The sequence below is a fragment of the Ctenopharyngodon idella genome, chromosome 20 (genome assembly GCF_019924925.1).
Source record: "Ctenopharyngodon idella isolate HZGC_01 chromosome 20, HZGC01, whole genome shotgun sequence".
Lineage (NCBI taxonomy): Eukaryota > Metazoa > Chordata > Actinopteri > Cypriniformes > Xenocyprididae > Ctenopharyngodon > Ctenopharyngodon idella.
In genome coordinates, this window is record NC_067239.1 from 7,215,416 (window position 1) to 7,237,595 (window position 22,180).

Genomic DNA, 22,180 nt, shown 5'->3' on the forward strand with positions numbered 1-22,180 from the left:
CACAGAGGATATGACAAAGACGAGACCCAATAGCTTTCATCTATTGAGTGTTTATACTAGAAGAGGCGGAGCTTACGTCCAGTGGGTTACTTCGGCGAGGTTCTGTGGAGTCAGTTAAGGGACGTGATAAACGTACATAAACATCTTTAAATCTTCACCAAACCCTTCAGACTTGTACAATGAACAACGTTCTCAGATCGACAGCCCGGTGTCTTCAATCGGGTGCGTGGCATTACAGAACAGCGCAGAATAATGGAGAGCTGCTGTCTGTTTGGGCCCGTCTCATGTGCTCCTCCGCGGCCCAGAAGAACCTGGAGGAGATGGTGAAGAAGGACAAAGTGGTGGTATTCATGAAAGGCACCCCTGCTCAGCCCATGTGCGGCTTCAGCAACGCCGTCGTTCAGATCCTCAGAATGCACGGGGTCGACAACTACGCTGCTTATAACGTGTTGGATGATCAGGATATTAGACAAGGTCAGTAGCTGGTCATTGTTGTTTGAAGAGTGTTTGGAGTTTAAAACCCTAATAGAGTTTGATATTGGCTTCGACGACGATTTTATCTTATGTGTGGTTCTTCTTGAACGTGTGACAAACTAAAACGTTTTGACACCTTGTTGGAAAAATCAATTTTAAGCTGTCAATTAATCATAATATCAAGACATGTTCTCATAATTATGGCTTAGTATCTCATAATAATGAGAAACTTATATATATATATATATATATATATATATATATATATATATATATATATATATATATATATATATAAAATCTTATAAGTATGTAGTAATAATCTAATAAATCTCATAAAAATGGAGAAAATATCTTGTAAGAATGACAAGTTGTTATGAGAAAGTTTCTTAGTATTAGTCTACTGCATGAAAGTTTCTCATTATTATTAACAACTAACTCGTTATTATGAGATATTGAGTCATTATTCCTAGAAAGTTTCTCATTCTTATGAGATGTTATGTAATTATATTACGAGATATGTAATGAGAAGCCAAGGCATTATTAAGAGAACGCTTCTCTTTATGAGAAACAAGACATTACTACATGAAAGTTTATCATTATTATGAGAACCTTTCTCATTTTGAGAAATCAAGGCATTACTACATGAAAGTTTCTCGAAATTATGAGATATCATGAGAAAGTTTCTAATTTTTATATTGAACCATTATTACAGGATATTAATGAGAAAGTTATTATGAAAATTTCTTATTATGTTGTAATAATGACTTGACATCTCACATTAGAACATCTCACAATAATCAGAAATGTTCACGAAATGAGAACCTCATAATAATGACTCCGCATTGCTTGCTGAATTTATATATATATATATATATATATTATATATAAATTTTTTGTCTCTACTGTGGCAGAAAGGGACTTCCATATTTTTTTTGTTTGTTTGTTTGTGTTTTTACAATGAACTTCAGTTTGGGTTTGAAACTTGGTTCTAGACATGGTTAGTTTGGTCAAAATATACTCAACACAGCACAAGTAGGTTAACGGCACCAGCAGTCCTGGCAGCTCTGATTGCCTTTATCAGTTTTGAGCAGCAGGAAGCAAGGGGTGTTAACCTTAGACAAGGTTAGTTTCCAAAAAGTAAAGCTTAGACTGAAACACTTAAGTGGAATTAAAAAGAGAATAAGGAAATACATGTCACATAAAATGATTTTCAGAGTTGTGCATGTAAGAATTAAGCACTAAAAATGATGTTGTCTGTTTACTGACATGCTACTTTGTTCCACCTGAAAGGAATAAAGTCGTTCTCCAACTGGCCGACGATTCCACAGGTGTTCTTCAACGGTGAGTTTGTTGGAGGCTGCGATATTCTTCTTCAGATGCATCAGAGCGGCGACCTGGTAGAGGAACTTCAGAAGCTGGGAATCCGATCAGCTCTCCTGGATCAAGAAAAACAGTCCTAGTCAGCAAAGTCACATCTTTGGGATGATTGTCCATTGATGTAAACTTCCCAAAGGTGGACTTGTGAAGGGTGATTTGACCTGCTGAAGTCCAAACTGAAGGATATGATGTCAAACCTCCCAAATCTTGAAAAATCACTGTAAAACACTTGACATAGAATTACCGTATTATACACAATGATTACATTTCTATTGCAGTATGTTTGTCTTTATTTCAGATACTCTAATGTTAGACCACTGCATATTTAAGATGTTGTATTTTGAAATATATTATTACATGTATTTTAGATGTATATCAGTTTTTTGTCAATAAAATATTTTAAAGCACCCATTGTTTGAAACTAGAGCTGCTGGGTATGACGCAATATTATGAATTCTGCCTATCTGATGTAATTCCAAAGAAATTTGCTTGTTCATTCATATTTCCCTCTTCCTCATTTTGTAATTTTTATTTCATAATATGCATCTTATCTAAAACATACTTGGGCGTTGTCCTGCCAGAGAAGGTTTGCACCCCTTACTCATATAAGATGTTGAAATCATGTGGGCTGAAGGTCTTTGCCTTAATGGTGAGACTTATTTTAAAGATTTTTTTTTCATATAATAAGTGAACGTCCTACTTGACACATAGTGTAAAGAGTTTCATCTTGATTGTTTTGTATCATTGACAAAATTTGGAAATTGATAATCATGAAGGATAGGGCTGTGCAATTAATCGTATTTTCGATTTTGGCTTCCAACGATTATGAAAACAAGATAATCGAGGTAAAATGATTACTGCACCGCTGCTGCATTCCGTTCAGCACACCTTCCTTTACTTCACAGTGGTGCACTTTTATTCCTCCCTAACCCAAACTTAAAGGAATAGTTCACCCAAAAATGAAAATTTGATGTTTATCTGCTTACCCCCAGGGCATCCAAGATGTAGGTGACTTTGTTTCTTCAGTAGAACACAAATGATGATTTTTAACTCCAACTGTTGCAGTCTGTCAGTCGTATAATGCATGTCAATGGGAACACCATCTATAAGAGTCAAAAAAACATGCATAGACAAATCCAAATTAAACCCTGCGGCTCGTGACGATACATTGATGTCCTAAGACATGAAATGATCGAAGAGTATATCTTTTTTTTTTTTTTTTTTACCTCTAATACACCACTATGTCCAACTGCCTTGAGTGCACGCACGGCATCCAGCGCGTGAGGTGTGTACGCGCTCTGGCGTAGTTTAAAGGATTAGTCCACTTTCAAATAACATTTTCCTGATAATTTACTCACCCCCATGTCATCCACGATGTTAATTTCTTTCTTTCTTCGGCTGAAAAGAAATTAAGGTTTTTAAATGAAAACATTCCAGGATCATTCTCCTTATAGTAGACTTCAATGGTCTCCAAACGGTTGAAGGTCAAAATTACAGTTTCATTGCAGCTTCAAAGGGCTTTAAACGATACCGGACGAGGAATAAGGGTCTTATCTAGCGAAACGATCAGTCATTTTCTAAAAAAATACAACTGTATATGCTTTATAAACACAAATGTTCGCCTTGCACGTGCTTCTGCTTTCCGTATTCTTCAAAAAGCTTACGCTGTATGTCCTACGCCTTCCCTATTCTACTTACGGAAAAAACGGAAATGGCGCCGCGTTCGTTCTGTAAGTTGAATAGTAATTTTGACCTTCAACCGTTTGGAGAGACCATTGAAGTCCACTATAAGGAGAATAATCCTGGAATGTTTTCATCAAAAACTTTATTTTCTTTTTGCCCGAAGAAAGAAAGACATGAACATCTTGGATGACATGGGGGTGAGTAAATTATCAGGAAAATTTTATTTGAAAGTGGACTAATCCTTTAAACTACGCCAGAGCGCGTATACACCTCGAGCATCGGATGCTGTGCGTGCGCTCAAGGAAGTTGGACATAGTGGTGTATTAGTGGTAAAAAATTATATAAATACTGTTCGGTTTCTCGCACAAACCGATCGTTTCGTGTCTTAGGACATCAATGTGTCGTCACGAACCGCAGGGTTTAATTTGAATTTGTCTGTGCATGTTTTTTTGACTCCTATAGATGGTGTTCCCATTTACATGCATTATACGACTTACAGACTGCAATGGTTGGAGTTAAAAATCATCATTTGTGTTCTACTGAAGAAACAAAGTCAGCTACATCTTGGATGCCCTGGGGGTAAGCAGATAAACATCAAATTTTCATTTTTGGGTGAACTATCCCTTTAACATCTAAATCAGCCGAATAAGAGAGGGATGTAAAATGCAGTATACTGTTGGTAAACTTCGGGACGTGCTTGATATTAAACATTAAACAATTAAATTAAATAAATTAAATTAAATTAAAAGCGCATTAAGCCGCGAAAAGGACGCTGTTCCCTAGGCGGCCACCTGTGCGCGCGCTCCGAGACAGTGCGGAACACGCATAAGCGAAGGGCTTCAGATGCGCGCCTAAACAGTCAAATAGCCGACACATATCAAAATGCCGTTTAGGTAAGTATCCTTGTAAATGCAGTCGGTTATTTCTTAAGTGTACACTGAGAAAGTGCGTGTGTATTGCTGCCTTCACGTGCTATCGGAAATTTGATAATTACCACTTCTGAAGTCGTGATTACGAGCTCATCGCATTCATGATGCGAAAAGAAAGGGTGTTCATGTGCAATTTTTACCTAGGAAACTCGTATTTACCATAATTCCGAGACCTCGTGAAGGCAGCATAACAGTAGGCTTATATTGGGTCTGTGCAGCTCTTAAAGGGACAGCAGCCAACATTAATGACTGCTAAAGTCATTGTTAATCTAACAAGAAAAGACAAAGATAAAATCACTCACTGCTCTTGAATGAATAACTTTTTTTTAGTTTTAAATAAGAATTAGTCTATATTTAATGTATACAGCAGTTATTTTACATTTGATTACTTTATTCAATTTCTGTTGGGCATTACTTAAATAAATAGCTACCACTGTTAGTACATCTATCTGTAAAACCTAAAGCACTGTTTATTTCATTTGTATTTTTGTTCTGTTGTATTTTTTGTCTGCTTTGTTTGTAATTAGTTTCTTTGTTCTTATTTAATTGACTGTTTATTGTTTTCTGTAGCTGTTTTGAGGACTTTTTACTTACATTAATTAACCTAGTATTAGTTTTTGCTGAAGTATTGATAATTGTGAAATTTCTCTGACATTTAAAATTACTCATATCATGAAATAAGACTTTGATCATATCATCCACCAATAATCGTGTTAAAATATTCATGATTTCAATATTGACCAAAATAATCGTGATTATCATTTTTGCCATAATCGAACGGCCCTAATGAAGGATGTTAATCAAAAAGTAGGTCTTAAAGGATAGATCAAAGATCTGAATGGACAAATAACAATATTCCAAGTAGTGATTAATGTAGCTTCACGTGTCCACTAGAGGATGCAATAGTTTTTTTTTTTTTTTGTTTTTGTTTTTTTTCCTGACTGACCATAAAAAATAAAAATAAAAAAATAAAAAATGTCATTAAGGATATATGACTGATAAGAGTTTCTATAATAAAAGGAAAAACCTTTTAAAAAATTAATTTTTAAAATTTCATTTTATTTATTTTTTTAATTAAAATCACTTGAATTAATTCATGTTTATTTCATCTGGGTTTTGAAAAACAATTTTCAATTTTTTAAATGTTTCAAAGGAAATTACAAATAACATGATTTATTTTTTAATATTAAGTTTTTGAATTTTATACTACACCAATTTTTTTTTTCTTAATACCCAGACAGTTGTATCACACTGACATTGAGTTTAATTTAAAATAAATAAATAAAAATTAAAAAGGCATCATAGAGGAGGTGTATTCAAGTCTTTATTTTTAAATAAATTAATAGATTGGTTTGTGGAAATGTATTAGGCACTTCTGAGGGTTACATGGGTTTCTTTCTTTTTCTTTTTTAATGGTAAACCATGCCTGACTTGCCACAGCTGCAACATCTACCTGGTTTGCCATGTTCATCATCCTCGCAAAAGCTTTCATATCCCAGCACTTATTTGTCTCTCTCTAAGCTGGTTGCTAGGCAACACCAGGGCTGTGTCTAAAAATCACCTTAAAAAGGGGCACTATTTGAGGGGACAGCCATTTGTAGTGGGCTGTGTCGGTACTTATTTAAAAAAATAGGTAGGTACTTATTTTAAAAAATGACTTACGACCACTTAAAAAGTATGAACGCGCATAGTATGAATATAATTCCGATGTACTGCATCCGCCATGTTGTCATTATCATGTGACCTACCAGCGTCAGTTGCGTCGCTTCACTGCCATTCGCAAATCCTCCCCTATGGCCTCATGGGATAGTAAAGTCACACTTCAAAATCTCGCCGAAAGTAGTAGGTCATCTGGGTACTTTTTGCCTACACTTTTATGAGTACTGTGAAATCAAACGTACTACTTTTGTCACATACTGTTTTTCGCCTACTATATAGCAGGGAAGTATGCGATTTCGGATGCTGCTGTGGTGTCCGAAACCATAGTGGATAACAATAACAAATGTACCACCAAACCAATGTACGCTCAACGGCTAGAGAATACCCATAATGCACTGTGAGGGTCATGCCGAATGAATTCCCACATCTCACCTGGAGCTGTCAGTTTGCTAAGTTTCAAATAATTTACAACAAGCACAAATTATGCAAAAGCGGCAGCCCTTCCGGCATACTCAGTGTCTGAATTCGCTCATTCATTTTCATTCACTCCTTCAAGTGGACTGCATTAGTGGAGTAATGTAGAGAATAGCGAATGAGGGTACAGGGGGGTGATTTCGAACAAAGCTCAAGTTTTCTAAAATATGAGGCAAAGGAACAGGGAATGCCAATATTCTCCATGTGGATTTGGTTTGACAAACAGAATCAGGTCATTGGTGCCAGTGCCTGAAGAGTGTCTGACACCTCTGCTCTGTAGGTACATGTAGACGTCCGAGACTTGAGCAGGAAGAAGGTATCACCCCTGTTGAAAAAACCAGCATATGCTGGTTAGGTATGTTTTGAAGCATGGCAGCTGGTTTGAGCTGGTTTAAGCTGGTCCTTAGTTGGTCCTTAGCTGGTCATGAGCTGGTTTAAGCTCCAGCTCAGGACCAGCTTAAAACCAGCTCATGACCAACTAAGGACCAACATAAACCAGCTCAAACCAGCTGCCATGCTTCAAAACATACCTTATCAGCATATGCTGTTTTTTTTTTTCAACAGGGACAGCAGTACATTTTCAAGAACTCACAGGACTGGAAATCTAAAAGTGTCCTTTCGCTACAAAGTTCCATAGCGTTAATAAAAACACCGGTGCCAGGACCTCCGAGACCAAATCCCTGGCTCGACACTTGTCGCACATGATTGTTGAAAGATATTTTTTTCTGGGAAAAAAAAAAAAAGACTGAAAGGAAATGGTGTAAGCATCTCAGTTACAGCCATAGTCAACATACTGTATGAAGATGGACCTAAACCATTATACATATGTGGGCTGAGGAGGACAAAAGTCTGGAACATGGTAGGACAGAATTTTCCACAGTCTTCAGATAAGGCGATTTAAGACAAGGAACTTTTCCAGATGCTGTGTCAGGTAAGCACCTCTCTTTAACAAGATCATAGAAAGTAAAAGCTGTTGAGATCAAACAGGATGAAACGGCCACTGGGGGACAGCAGTCTGCCTTATATTGAGGTGTAGAACCAGGCCTTGTAAACAAGAAACACTCAGTTTGAGTTAGTGTAATGCACCATTAGACCATGAACAAAAGGTCTGGCTGAACACTCTGGTGACCTCTAGCTAGCCCAGTGGTTCCCAATCCTGGACCTGGAGTACCCCCAGCACTACACATTTTAAATGTCTCCCTAATCAAACACTACTGATTCAACTCAGCAGCTCATTAGTGAAGACTCCAAAACCTCGGCTGTGTCCGAAATCATACACTCTCTTGAGAAGGTACTTACTTTGAATAAATAATTACTTCACAACCGCTCAATAAATATGTTCTATATAGCCTAGTACAGTGGTTCTCAACCTTGTTTACTCCAAGGCACCCTCCTTCTCCAAATCAATACTGCAAGACTGCCCTAAGATGCTTGACATTTCCTCTTATACTTCTGCAGCAAAGAGAAGTTTGTTTTTAAACCTTGCACCTTATTTTTTAAACAAAATAAATTCAAGAAAGATTTAAACCTTCAGTATTCTTTATGCAAACATACATTGTAAATTAAAGTGCCCCTATTATGCTATTTGAAAGGTTCCTAATTCTGTTTAGGATGTCTCCTACAGCAGGTTTACATGCATCAAAGGTCAAAAAACACTTTCATTTTCTCATAATTTACATTATATCACCACATTTTTCAATTATTCTCAAACGACTTGTCAGATCAATCCCTTTTATGAGTAGAGGAGAGCGAGGTGAGTTGAGCCAGTTTTTACTTGTGTCTTTAAAGTGATCGCATGACAATAATATGTCCAACTAAAATATGTACATAAATTTCAGGATGTGGTGCATCATTGGGAATAATCACTTTTGGATCAAAAATAATAATAATAATAATAATAATAATAATTAAAAAATAATTAAAAACATTAAAGGAGAAATTTAGGGAGAAGGTAGGGAGAGAATATGTTGAGACACATGGGGGTAAATTGTGCCATTGATTATGCTTAAGTAAAACTAAACATTTTCACCTCATGCTATATCAAATAAGAGAAAATTAATAACAAATGACTTCTTAAAATATGTGTGTGAGCCTTGTGATGGACTGGCCATCCATCCAGAGTGTTTCCCTGTCTATGGCTCAAGATACTGGGTTAGGCTCCTGCTCCCCGTAACCCTAATAAGGATAAAGAGGTTTAGATAATGGGATGGATGACTTTTTAAAAGTTTTATTTAAAGATAAAAGTTTACAACTTCGAAGGCATTTTTTTCATCAAGGCTTATTTAAACATTTCAAAACAAAATAAAGCTCAAATTTAAGAAAAAAAAAAAATAATAATAATGCAATTGACCTTGAACTGGGCTAATACTCAACATTCCACTTATGTTACAAAGAAAAAAACAATTGCAATGGCCAGTTTTCTTCAACAAGGCCTATTTAACATTTTCAGAACAAAATCAAGTTCAAAACAAAACAAAAAAGATTTTGGTCTAAAATTAATGAAATGCAATGTAGAATTACAGTAAAATAATAATTTTATTAATCATAAGAAGGGGCGAGTTGAGCCACTTCCTCAACTTGACCCAGGAATTTTTGGCTCCTACCGTTTTAACAAACTTGTATTATCCAGCAGTTTAGAGCTAACATTGTGCTACAGAACAATGTTTTTTTTCTTCAAATTTGTCTGTAATTGTTCAGACAAGCATTTCAAGTGCTTCAAAACCATTTCTCTAATTATAGTATTATAGGAGGAACTATTGACAGGGTTATTCATAGAAATGCCCTCCTTGAAAAGGTTCCTAAAGGTTCTCCAGCCATGTATCATGATGGCTCAGTGTGTATAGCTATTTCACAGCAAGAAGTTCAAGTTCTGGAGCCTCATTTATAAAATGTTGCACAGAAACCGTCCTAAATTTGATCTTACGATCATTTCTCAGATGTGCGTACGTGGGATTCATAGAATTAACATACACACAGAAAACGAGCGTACGCCTCTCTTTCAGATGTGAAATCTATAAATCGCAAATAATCTTGAACATGCGCGCAGCTGAATGCTTTCAGTTCTCCACATTGTAAACGACACCTAATTGATGTAATTTACATATAAAAGATCATAAGTCATCGTCCAAATCCTTGGCGGGCAGCAAGAATAGCTTAGATTTCCAAAAACCTGCAGTAATCTGACCAGGAAAAGTGTGTACGTCTGCTCAGACCCTGACGTGACACTAAGCACTTTTCCACGTCAAAGACCGTTTTTCTAAATATGAGCGTTGGTGTGGATTTAAGCGTACGCACACTCTTAGATCAAATCTGTGCGTACGCACGACTTATAAATGAGGCCCCAGGTGTGGGCTTCCTCTAGGTTCGCTTCAGTTTCCCCCACAATCCAAAGACATGCAGCCTATGTGAAATAGAGACATTGTCCATCAGTGTGAATGTGTGACTGGTCATCTGTCCAGACAGTAGGATAGTGGTTTGGAAAATGGATGGATGGAGGTTTTCAAGAGGGTTCAGTCAGTGTCAATCTGAGGAAGTTTTATAGTGTGCCACTAAAATCTTTTAAAAATCTAGTTAAAAACAAATGTGCCAAATTCTTATAAATGTATTCTTATTTATTTCATATGGTTTTGAAAGCTTTTTAACCATTTTATTTTGAAAAGTTTACATTTAATGACTCATCATTAAATGTTGAATTTACTTACAGTATCATTACTGTTGGTGTTTTTTTTGTTTTGTTTTTTTGCATGTGAACTGTACCACATGATTTTTTTCAAATAATAAGCAGTGATTATATAGTCATATATAATCTAAAAATAATAATACAAAATTATGCCAACCTACTTAATATAAAATAAAAACATATTCATCATAGAAGAGGTGCATTCAAGTTACTGTATGTATGAATTGCATTTTTAATAAATTTTTGAATAAATTAATGGATAGGGTGAAATGATAGTGTGATGTCATTGACCCCTTTGCTAATCTTACCGAGATGAAAGTACCAAACATTCAGAGTGCAAATTAGTTTAATTAATAATAGGACAAAATTTGCACTAGATTTTATGACATCATTACTATCGCACTCAGTATGTGCTAAATTTGTCTTTTTCATTAGCCATGGCATAATTTATGAAAGCTCTCTCTTTCATCTTTTGTTCACGTCTGTGTAAAAGGAATCTATCATTCTCATGCAGACCAGTTTCAAAAAGACACTGACCCACCAGGCGAAAATGCTGCACTCATCAATCCTCAAGACCACAGAAGAGGGAGAGCAGGGAAGAGTCAATCCCGGCCTTTCTGGGGATGGCTGGAACCATCCTCAACCTACCTACTTGTCATTATTTTTGTCTTTATATATACTTCTATTTGACCAAACTTTCCATAGAGGAACATTTACTTTCCAGACACTAAATCAAAGATAAAATATAGCATATAGCAGTGTACTATCTCACAGACATTTGAACATTACTGAATTATGTTGGTAATTTACCAGTCCAGATCTGCCTTATGGATACAATAGATTGATGAACAGTTATTAGTAGCATATATATTAACAGTTACTCTTGAGTCTTAACATTAAGACTCAATGTTAAGACTCTAACCCATTCTTCCACCATTAATTCTAATTATCTCACTGGCTTATATTAATGCTAACAATTTTACTATTTCGCAATCTTGCCACCCAACTAACCTAATACTAACACTAACCAGCCACTCATTAAAGGGTTAGTTCACCCAAAAATAACATTTCTGTCATTAATTAGTGTGGAATGACATGATGGTGAGTACTTAATGACAGAAATTTCATTTTTGGGTGAACGAACACTTTAATAATCTCCCTCGGGTCGGCGGTCACGCCGATGATACCACCTCGGTTTTTTTCTTACCAGTGTGAAAGAGACTCAAAATACTCCGTCAATGTTGCACATATAATTAAGAGTTATACACAATTAAAATTTGTGGAATATCTTCTTTTATTTGTGTACACTCAGAGTAAAAACAAAATAATGTGCCGTTTGCAAAATAAAGAAAACTAACACGATGCGTGATCTCTCGTCTCCCTCTGAACGAAGTTTAATCTGATAGTTCTCAGAAAATGAACTGTAACTTAGTGAATACTAATGACACAAAAATGAGACTTATGTCTAAAAAAACGTTGAAATGTCAGGTTTTAAATCGTGTAAGTCAAATCGAAAACAAATATTCTGTGTTTATGTACAGGTGCTGGTCATATAATTAGAATATCATCAAAAAGTTGATTTATTTCACTAATTCCATTCAAAAAGTGAAACTTGTATATTATATTCATTCATTACACACAGACTGATATATTTCAAATGTTTATTTCTTTTAATTTTGATGATTATAACTGACAACTAAGGAAAATCCCAAACTCAGTATCTCAGAAAATTAGATTAGTATTTAAGACCAATACAAAGAAAGGATTTTTAGAAATCTTGGCCAACTGAAAAGTATGAACATGAAAAGTATGAGCATGTACAGCACTCAATACTTAATTGGGGCTCCTTTTGCCTGAATTACTGCAGCAATGCGGCGTGGCATGGAGTCGATCAGTCTGTGGCACTGCTCAGGTGTTATAAGAGCCCAGGTTGCTCTGATAGTGGCCTTCAGCTCTTCTGCATTGTTGGGTCTGGCATATCACATCTTCCTCTTCACAATACCCCATAGATTTTCTATGGGGTTAAGGTCAGGCAAGTTTGCTGGCCAATTAAGAACAGGGATACCATGGTCCTTAAACCAGGTACTGGTAGCTTTGGCACTGTGTGCAGGTGCCAAGTCCTGTTGGAAAATGAAATCTGCATCTCCATAAAGTTGGTCAGCAGCAGGAAGCATGAAGTGCTCTAAAACTTCCTGGTATACGGCTGCGTTGACCTTGGACCTCAGAAAACACAGTGGACCAACACCAGCAGATGACATGGCACCCCAAACCATCACTGACTGTAGAAACTTTACACTGGACCTCAAGCAATGTGGATTGTGTGCCTCTCCTCTCTTCCTCCAGACTCTGGGACCCTGATTTCCAAAGGAAATGCAAAATTTACTTTCATCAGAGAACATAACTTTGGACCACTCAGCAGCAGTCCAGTCCTTTTTGTCTTTAGCCCAGGCGAGACGCTTCTGACGCTGTCTGTTGTTCAAGAGTGGCTTGACACAAGGAATGCGACAGCTGAAACCCATGTCTTGCATACATCTGTGCGTAGTGGTTCTTGAAGCACTGACTCCAGCTGCAGTTCACTCTTTGTGAATCTCCCCCACATTTTTGAATGGGTTTTGTTTCACAATCCTCTCCAGGGTGCGGTTATCCCTATTGCTTGTACACTTTTTTCTACCACATCTTTTCCTTCCCTTCGCCTCTCTATTAATGTGCTTGGACACAGAGCTCTGTGAACAGCCAGCCTCTTTTGCAATGAACTTTTGTGTCTTGCCCTCCTTGTGCAAAGTGTCAATGGTCGTCTTATGGACAACTGTCAAGTCAGCAGTCTTCCCCATGATTGTGTAGCCTACAGAACTAGACTGAGAAACCATTTAAAGGCCTTTGCAGGTGTTTTGAGTTAATTAGCTGATTAGAGTGTGGCACCAGGTGTCTTCAATATTGAACCTTTTCACAATATTCTAATTTTCTGAGATACTGAATTTGGGATTTTCCTTAGTTGTCAGTTATAATCATCAAAATTAAAAGAAATAAACATTTGAAATATATCAGTCTGTGTGTAATGAATGAATATAATATACAAGTTTCACTTTTTGAATGGAATTAGTGAAATAAATCAACTTTTTGATGATATTCTAATTATATGACCAGCACCTGTAATCTATATGAAAAGAGACACATGTCAGACGCCCGTGATTCAACTCATTATCCGCTAATGCGGCCACGCCCACGGAGCGAGCGCTATTCAGACGCAAATTCTGAGGCAATACATGTATATATCATCTCAACCGTGTATTTATTGTCTTGAAAAGTGTTTTTCTGGATGTTAAAGCCATGGTTAGCGATCTCTGGAAGACATGCCGTTAGTTCCTGAATGTCCTGTTCTTCTTTAGAGTAATTTATGGACTAAAGGTGTACAGAGCGCCCTCCGGCTGCAAGTATGAATTGAAAACACAGTATCCAGCGCTCACAGTGATGACAATAAATATTGAATAAATATTACTCCACTGTATAGAAAATTGACATAAACATATGAGAATCCATCAATATTTCTCCAAATGTGCATGCTTTTAAGCTAAAAGACTATATGAAATGCCATAGAGGTAACATGAATGTTCAGACGCTTTGCATCACAGAAATACATTATATTTTAAAGTATATAATAGAATACCATTATTTTAAATTGTAATAATATTTCACAGTATTGCTGTTTTTTCTGTATGTTTGATACACACCATGATGAGCTTGAGACATGATCACAGAGGGTTTTTTCACAGCCTACCTGACTGAAAGGCCTCATTAATATGCAGCTCATTAGAGGTTCTTTATGCGATTCTTTTGTCTTCTCAGGTGTAAATCACCCATTATTCATGATGATTCACGCCTCCACGCATACTGTGTTTCTTGACAAAAAGTGTCTTTCAAAAACTAAATCAATATATTGTTATGAATGAACGAGTATGCAGGATAATTTTTACATCATTTTGAAGCAAAAACTCTAGTCTACAACCTCCAATACCCAGAAGTCTTGTGAACACAGATTTAATATATATTTTTTGGCTTTATTTCAGTGACTTAAGTTTTTTGTTTTTTCAATAACCACGCATAAACGTTATTCCTTCAAAAACACAAACATGTACATACATGTTCCTCACATATTATGGTAGCCTAGTTTGTGCTGAATACAGTGTAATGACACTTTTTCCATTAATATGTTTATGAACAACTGAAAAAAGCACAAATGTCAGGGCATGTCAAAACTTCTCCAGGGCCCCGAAAATCCTCAGACCCCAGAGGGTTAATAATAACCTCAACTCTATGCAACAACAACAAAATAGCTACTTCACCAACCCTGACACTAACAAAGTCTATCACAATCATTATATTATGTTTCCCTGCATCCCAATGTGCATATTATCCATCCTAAATAGTATGTGAGATTAGAATAAGTGTGTCCTAAAGCATAGTATGTTGAAGAGAGTATGCCAAAAGTCCCCGGATGGTCTACTATTTCTGGTAGATTTGTCTGGTAGACAGAGGATGTTAACTGTGACAAAATGATTGACAGCCCAGTTTACAAGGACAGGATGCACATAACTATGCGACAGACCATACGTTAAAGGTGAAATTTTATAACGTGATAGTATGTCCCAAAGCTTGTCTACTCTTACACACTCAAAAGTACACACTTTTTCTTCACAAAAAGAGTACATGGTTTTAGGACATAGTATAATATCTAGTTATTTGTTAGTTGCTATGGTTGCTCATTGATTAGTTCATTATCTTCACCTGTTCCTTATCAAGTTTCCTTTGTATCTTGTATGTGTTTCAGCAACTCCTTGTCAGTTCTCGTTCGCGTTTACATTAAATGTGGTTTAGCTCCTATCATTCTTGATTCTATCTCCTGAGTGATTAGTTTTGTTAAAGACTGAATATACCCTTCATCTTCATCATCATGCCTGTATGCAGCAACCACAGCAACATTGTGACAATAACAAACTGGCTTAGATATATTTTATCTTTTTTTTTTTTATCAAAAGTTAGCAACTCTTTTATTGAGTTAATTTTTACTTATCAATAGTGACACGTCTTTGTGACACATTCAACAATGGGTAGTGGACTGACATCTACTGTATATAATCCTGACCAGATTACAGTTCCCTTTCTAGGGAAATTGTGCTGCGTCATAGTATTGATGCTTTGGTAATGCTTCTGTGTGATTGCATCTGAAGCATGTGTGTGAAATCAGGGGAAACGGGCAGGGGCAGGTGACGTCTCGACTCGGAAAGTATAAAAGCACATCCAGAATGACCGGCGCTAGCTTCTGTGCCTTAAATTGTGCGTTCTTCCCTGCCCACATTTCATCATGGATGGGGATACACACGATTTATGTGTTGCTTGTCTGGGAGCGGAGCACTCTCAGTCAAGTCTCGAGGGAGATGAGCACGCTCCGCTCCTGCCTGTCACTCTTCGAGGAGATTGTTCAGTTTCGCGTTCCCCCCCCCCCAGAAAACAAGACAAAATATCTTTTCATTTTACTTATCTAGTAAAAGCATCTGGCTTTAAGAATTTTTAGATATTTGGACTGGAAACAAGACAAAATTCTAAAAAGAAAAGCATTTTTGCAGTGTATTTTAAGTCTTATTGCGAAACATGAATATCATGAACGAAAATCAACAGGCTAAAGAACACTTACACAAGGAACTTTTGCATATGGTTTAAAAATACCATAGCAAAAACAACTGGCCTAACTAGTATAAATTTCAAGCATTATTAAAGACAACACTCAGTCAGTCTTTTCACTAATTAAAAAAGAACAAATAAACAAATTAGCAATTGAAAGCAAAGATACGTTTGAAATAAACAGTGTTTTAAGATTTTCAGGTATTCAGGTACAGAAACTGTAATCAAATATAAAATAACACTGCACTTTATGAATAAATGCAGATTACATCACAAGTTACAAAAGTTACAAAAGTTATTCAGTCAAGAACAGTGAGTGAATTTTCTCTTTGACTTTTGTTGTTTGATTAACGTTATAGAGACGGCAGCAGGAATAGTAGGCTGCTGTCACTTTAAGTGCTGCACGGATCCAATATACTGTTACACATGCGTTTTCTTTGTCAACTGTTTGTTAACTTAAGACAAAAGTTAAGCACTTGATTAAGTTAAGACAACTTAATCAAGTGCAAGAAGACTCACGCACTGTTTTCTGTTCTCTGCAAACATCTAAAATGTGCACACATAAAGCCCTCTTGAGTGGGAGACCTACAGGCCCTGTCGGTGTCCCCTACGTGCCTTGAGTTAGCACCAGCGATGGTTAAAGCATTCTTATACCCTAGACCGGGCTATGTCCCTAAGGTGCCTAGCAATGTACTGCGGCCTATAATCTTGCAAGCCTTTTGATCTCCTCCTTTCAGAGATCAGGATCAGGAAAAGGTGAACCTTGTGTGTCCAGTGACAGCTCTGGATGTTCATGTCCACAGAGCTGCCCTGTGGTTCTCCCCGGGGTTCGCAAATGCTTATGTCTTAGTTGTGCTTGCAGTATTCACACAGACAGGCACTTGTAAGTATGGCAGTTTGGGTATTATCGTTCCCAAAGTGTCAATACTCTGACGCAGTCTCTGATTACAACTGTAACCCTTGTTCCCTAAGAAGGGAATGAGATGTTGCGTCATCCTGCTATACTTACTGCATTCCTGTGATTGATTTGCTTCAACTATTTAAAGCTAACACCGGTCATTCCGGATGTGCTTTTATGCTTTCCTAGTAATGACATCACCCGTGACATTCGGTTTCGCTATTGGATTGATTTCACACAAGTGCTTCAGACGCAATCACGCAGAAGCGTTCCCAAAGCATTGATACTATGACGCAGCATCTTGTTCCCTTCTCAGGGAACAAGGGTTACAGTTGTAACCCAAGACGTTTTCACTGATATATTTTGTTTTCATTTATCATGAATTTTTGATCAGCCTCGGCAACAAACAATGTCAGCTGTACTTTGGACAGATCTGACAGCAAAAAAAAAATCAAATTCCAATCTCTTAAAAACAGTGACAGATTGTACTCGGATAGGACTTTGGATGAACTTTTTTTTTTTTTTTTTTTTTTTTAGATTTTAGATCTTAAACGATAGAAATTTGGGATGTGAACAAAAACTGAGTCTTGATTATTTTCTACCATTTTCTATACTACTCAATAAAAATATAGACACAAGAGTAATAATTCAAGATCTTGGATACATGTTAGATTCTAGACATGTAATCATGGAGGTTGTTCTGTGAGCTTTTCCTGTCCTGTTTTTCTGAGCTGCAAAACTAGTCAAGTGAAAGTTACTTGAGACTCTTATTAAAGATTTATAGAGTATTAGTTTGTGCATTTTAATTATTCTGTCATTAGCATTTCATCATACAGTGAAAATGAATGGTTTGGTTTTACCATAGCACACTCTCACTGTATACTATGCATACAATATGAAATATACATTGAGAACATCTGAACATGGTGTTAAACATTCAGAGGCAGATGCTTTCCTCTGAGTACACAGACCACCTCAGGATTTTAGATTTCATTCTCAAATGATTGTCAGTTTTAGTTTGGGTGCTTGCAAAATATATGAGTAAATATTTCCTGAAGAAAATAATGGCCACACAGTTAGTGCTCTGCACAGACTCACGTCTCAATTGATACCAATAGTTCGATTTTAGCATTCTAAGCTAACAGTGAAATACTCTAATAAACTAAACACTAATAGTACATGAAATATTCAATACACTTAAATATTTTGTAAAATTATCAATTTTTAATTACACCACAATATTACTATTTTAATCAGTATTTTTCAGTAAAAAATGAAATATCCATTTTAGGAAAAAGCAATTAAAAAAAGCATAAAGGTGGATATAAATAGTTAAATAAATGCAATAAAGACAAGACAGTCACATATAATTTTAGACTATTACAGACTATTACAATGACATAATCATGACTGGTTATATTGAATGCTGAATGTAAGTGAGAGATTTTAAAATTTTAGTATATTAGTATAAACGTTTTTAGTATAAAATATTAAGATATTGTTGAATAAAGTCGTTATTTTTGTTTTTGCGCACAAAAAGTGTTCTCCTCGCTTCATAAAATTAAGGTTGAACCACTGTAGTCACGTTGACAGGTTTAACGATGTCTTTAGTACCTTTCTGGACTTTGAAAGTGTTGATTATATTGCTGTCTATGGACAAGTCATATACCTCTCAGATTACATCAAAAATATCTTAATTTGTGTTCCGAAGATGAACGAAGATCTTAGGGGTGTAGAACAACACGAGGGTGAGTAATAAATTCCATAATTTTCATTTTTGGGTGAAAGACACAATATGTCAGATTTTTAGATTAAAATATCCAAAAACCACTTAAACAGTGTTATATATTTTGTTGACTTGTATGCTTACATTATCCCAGATGTTTTCAAGAATGTTTAAATCCAGAGAAATAAGCAATTTTAACCACGTCTGTGCGTCGCCTATCAATGACATCATACCCGCGTTACCCTCGATTTCCAGTTTTATTTTGTAGAAACCATGGAAACACTAAAGACACTTTAATATATTATATCTTTTATTAGACAAGGGAACAACTGTTTGAATACATTTATAGACAGAAAACTAATAATTGTTATATAGCTCAACAGGTTTAGTCTTATTGTTTGAATCTCGTTTTCTTGATTATATTAATATGATATTCTAATATTGATCTAGCTTACTGCAGTGTGCAACAAGTGTCACATAGCAGCCGCTGAGCGAACGCACAGATTAATATTATAACAATTTTCAACAGACTCATATGTATCTATTATGATAAAACAGTGCTGCATTACCCCACATACGCTTGACCGGAAGAAGCAGAAGTGGCGACTGTGGCATAATAAAAGTTATTTTGCTCTCGAGCCATGTGTCACGCTCGTCTCTCGTTAGCAATCATTCCAGTGGCCTCGTTCAGCTCCCACAACACTCTGCCCTGCTCTGCTTCATACTACAGTAACGTTAATAATCTCATCCATGAACATGATTTCTGCCCGAGTCCCGTCGGATTCTTTTCCCCTAGCTGTTAGGATGATTCCGCGCTCAATTTTGGCGTCATCAAGCTACGCCTTGTTTTAAATAGGCGACCTCTAATGGCAAAAATTATTGTGCACATATTGTGCCTTTAAAATATGGAGTGCCTATTTACACTAAGTGCAAATAGCATCTCTTGTTGGCACTGCAGCAGTAGTGAGTAAGGCTCGCACACCTGGCTTTTAACACGATCGACATGGGTTCGAATCCGCCCTCTTCCAAGCTCGCTCTTCTCCATTTTCCAATCATATATCACACCAGAAAGGCATTTATTTTCAATAAAAATGAAAATAATCTTCTAAAAGTGGAAATAAACTGTGTGTTTAATAAAAGTATTTATCGGGTAGGGTTAAGGGAAGGTGTAGGGAGGGTTTTTATTCTCTCAAAAAAGGCAGCATTCATTTAATAATTTTAATAAATATAATCATTTACACTCTATGATATTATTGCATTCTGTTGTACAAAAAGGTACAAAAATACTGAGGTGCAAATAGTATCTGCCAATATAAAGTAAGATAGCATCTAATTACTACTTACACTTTAACTGCACTTTAACTTTAAACTGCTACTTTTACATGGTGTGAATAGAATGTATCGCTATTTTCACCTAGTGTAAGTAGCATATCGCTAAGAAAATGCTGCTATTGTCACTTAGTGTAAATAGAATAAATCGCTATTTTCACTTAGTGTAAATAGCATCTACAGCTTTTTACACTTAGTGTAAAGATAAGATAAAGATAACATATTATCGCTAAGATAATATGTTATTTTCATTTAGTGTAAATAGCATTCAATTGCTATGTACACTTGGTGTAAATAGCATCTATTGCTATTTGCACTTAGTTCAAATGTGCCTTTAAAATATCTTACAGTAAACAGTATCAGGGTTATAAAAACTAAACAAAAACTAGATCATGATAAAACATGTTATGTTCCTCCCCTGTGGGAATCAGGCAGATGGGCATCAGTGCACACTGGGTTAATTAAAAGAGATGTGACATCATCTTTGCATTAACGTATCCCTACTGCTTCCTTATCACTGTGATGTGTCAAGCCCTGGAGCTGAACAATGGAAAAGCATGGAGTCCTGCTGACAAGCCTTCACCAGTCTTAGTGAGAAAAGCAGACAGAAAGAGGAGGTGGTGGATGAAGAAAGAAAACATGAGTGGGAGAGAGAGCACAATCATATGATTGTCCAAATTGCTTGCTCCATTTGCTCTCTCGTTTTTATACTTCTAACATTTGTGATGATGTCTGTTACTAATGTTACTGTGTGATGATATGTTAAAGATATGATTTAAACAGCACCTACTATGTACTGTACAGGAAAAATACAAAGGCAAAATAATTACATGAAAAGCTGCATTAATACACATGGTTGTGTTATATAAGTAAGCACTCATTTAACAGGGCTTTTTTTTTTTTTTTTTTTTTTTAATATTGCAATATTTATTATAAATGATTTATCTAGTAACACTTTATTTTGATGGTTCACTTGAAGCCCGGGACACACTGCACAATTTTTTAGCTGTCCCAGACGAAAGATTCCCATCGTGAAACAATCATGGCAATTTCTGTGTTCGTGGCTCTTAATCGGTGGTCCTATGTTGTACAGTGAGAGACGGCCATTTTACCGGGCTTGCGACCAAATGTCAGACCAGTGTCAGAAATTCAGCATGATCATCGCACAATGTATCTGCTGCTACGACCTACGTCGACATTTTATTTCTCTATAGAAACTTGCATCGTAGCCTATGAGTCAACAGGTGTGATCATCGTACAATCTACAAGCATGTCGTACCCAAGTTTAATAGATCCATGTTGCACGGTGTAATTTGTAATGATCTTATAGGATTGCTAAAATCTTGCAGTTTATTCCGGGCTTTAGACATTCTACTAACTATAAGTAACTTTGCAAATACGTCTACTTACCCAAACCTTAACCTAACAGTCTACTAATACTCTAAGTAGACTATAGTAGACTGTAAGTACAGTAGACTGTTTTTTTTTTTTAACCTTAAGGTTAATGTTAATATTTAGGCCAAGGAAGATGGTCATACATAACTATATTAAGGCAGATCTGCCCTGAGCCAATATATGTAATAAGTTATTATCTTAAGATGTTTAGTGACGGGGATCAAAAGGGAGTTGCTGATTAATAGTGTAATAGTGTGTTTCATTGAGGGAATTCCTTAATGTCTGTACTCTCTGATTACTTATGTAGAGGTTTTAAAGGGATTCACCCACAAAAGTTCTGTCATTATTTACTCATGGTGATTCCAAACCAATGATGACTTTCTTTCTTCTGTGGAAAACAAAATGAAACATTATGAAGAATGTTCACATAATCTTTTCCATACGTGGATGAGGATAAAGCTTGTCAAGCTCAAAAAAAAAAAAAAGTACTATCCCAGCTAGCAGGAAATGTTCTCAGAACTTAATGTTCTGGCAAGGTTCTCTAAAAGTTATGAGCAAACATTTTCCCAGTAATGTTAATAGAACGTTTTCTGGTCTAGTAATCTGGTCTTTAATAGTGTTCTCAAAATGTTGTTTATACATTGTTTATACATTGTTCATGCAACATTTTTTCAGAAACGTTTTAGTTGGATGTTCGTCAAACTTTATTTTTAAATGTTACTACCAGTTTCGTAACAATCAGAGAACATTCAAAAGTAACGTTCCCATTACGTTTGCAAAATGATACAATGGAATGTTCCCTTAACGTTCATATAACCAAAAAAAAGAAAAAAAAGAAAAAGGTTTTAAACATTTAAAACCTGGACATTTTGAATTTT

General features: G+C 36.1%; 1 protein-coding gene across 1 annotated transcript; it reads left to right on the forward strand.

Annotated features, from left to right (window-relative positions):
* Positions 1–45: 45 nt before the first annotated feature.
* On the forward strand, positions 46–2,261 carry glrx5 (glutaredoxin 5 homolog (S. cerevisiae)). The gene is made up of 2 exons (XM_051874084.1): positions 46–474; positions 1,768–2,261. The coding sequence occupies exons 1-2, from the start codon at positions 180–182 to the stop codon at positions 1,935–1,937; spliced, it is 465 nt and encodes a 154-aa protein (XP_051730044.1). The 5' UTR covers positions 46–179; the 3' UTR covers positions 1,938–2,261.
* Positions 2,262–22,180: the final 19,919 nt, after the last annotated feature.

Bases quoted from the DNA above. Each gene is read 5' to 3' on its own strand.
- glrx5 (XM_051874084.1), top strand. From the start codon at position 180: ATGAACAACGTTCTCAGATCGACAGCCCGGTGTCTTCAATCGGGTGCG. The intron at 475-1,767 runs GTCAGTAGCTGG...TCCACCTGAAAG, and splicing joins TGATCAGGATATTAGACAAG to GAATAAAGTCGTTCTCCAAC.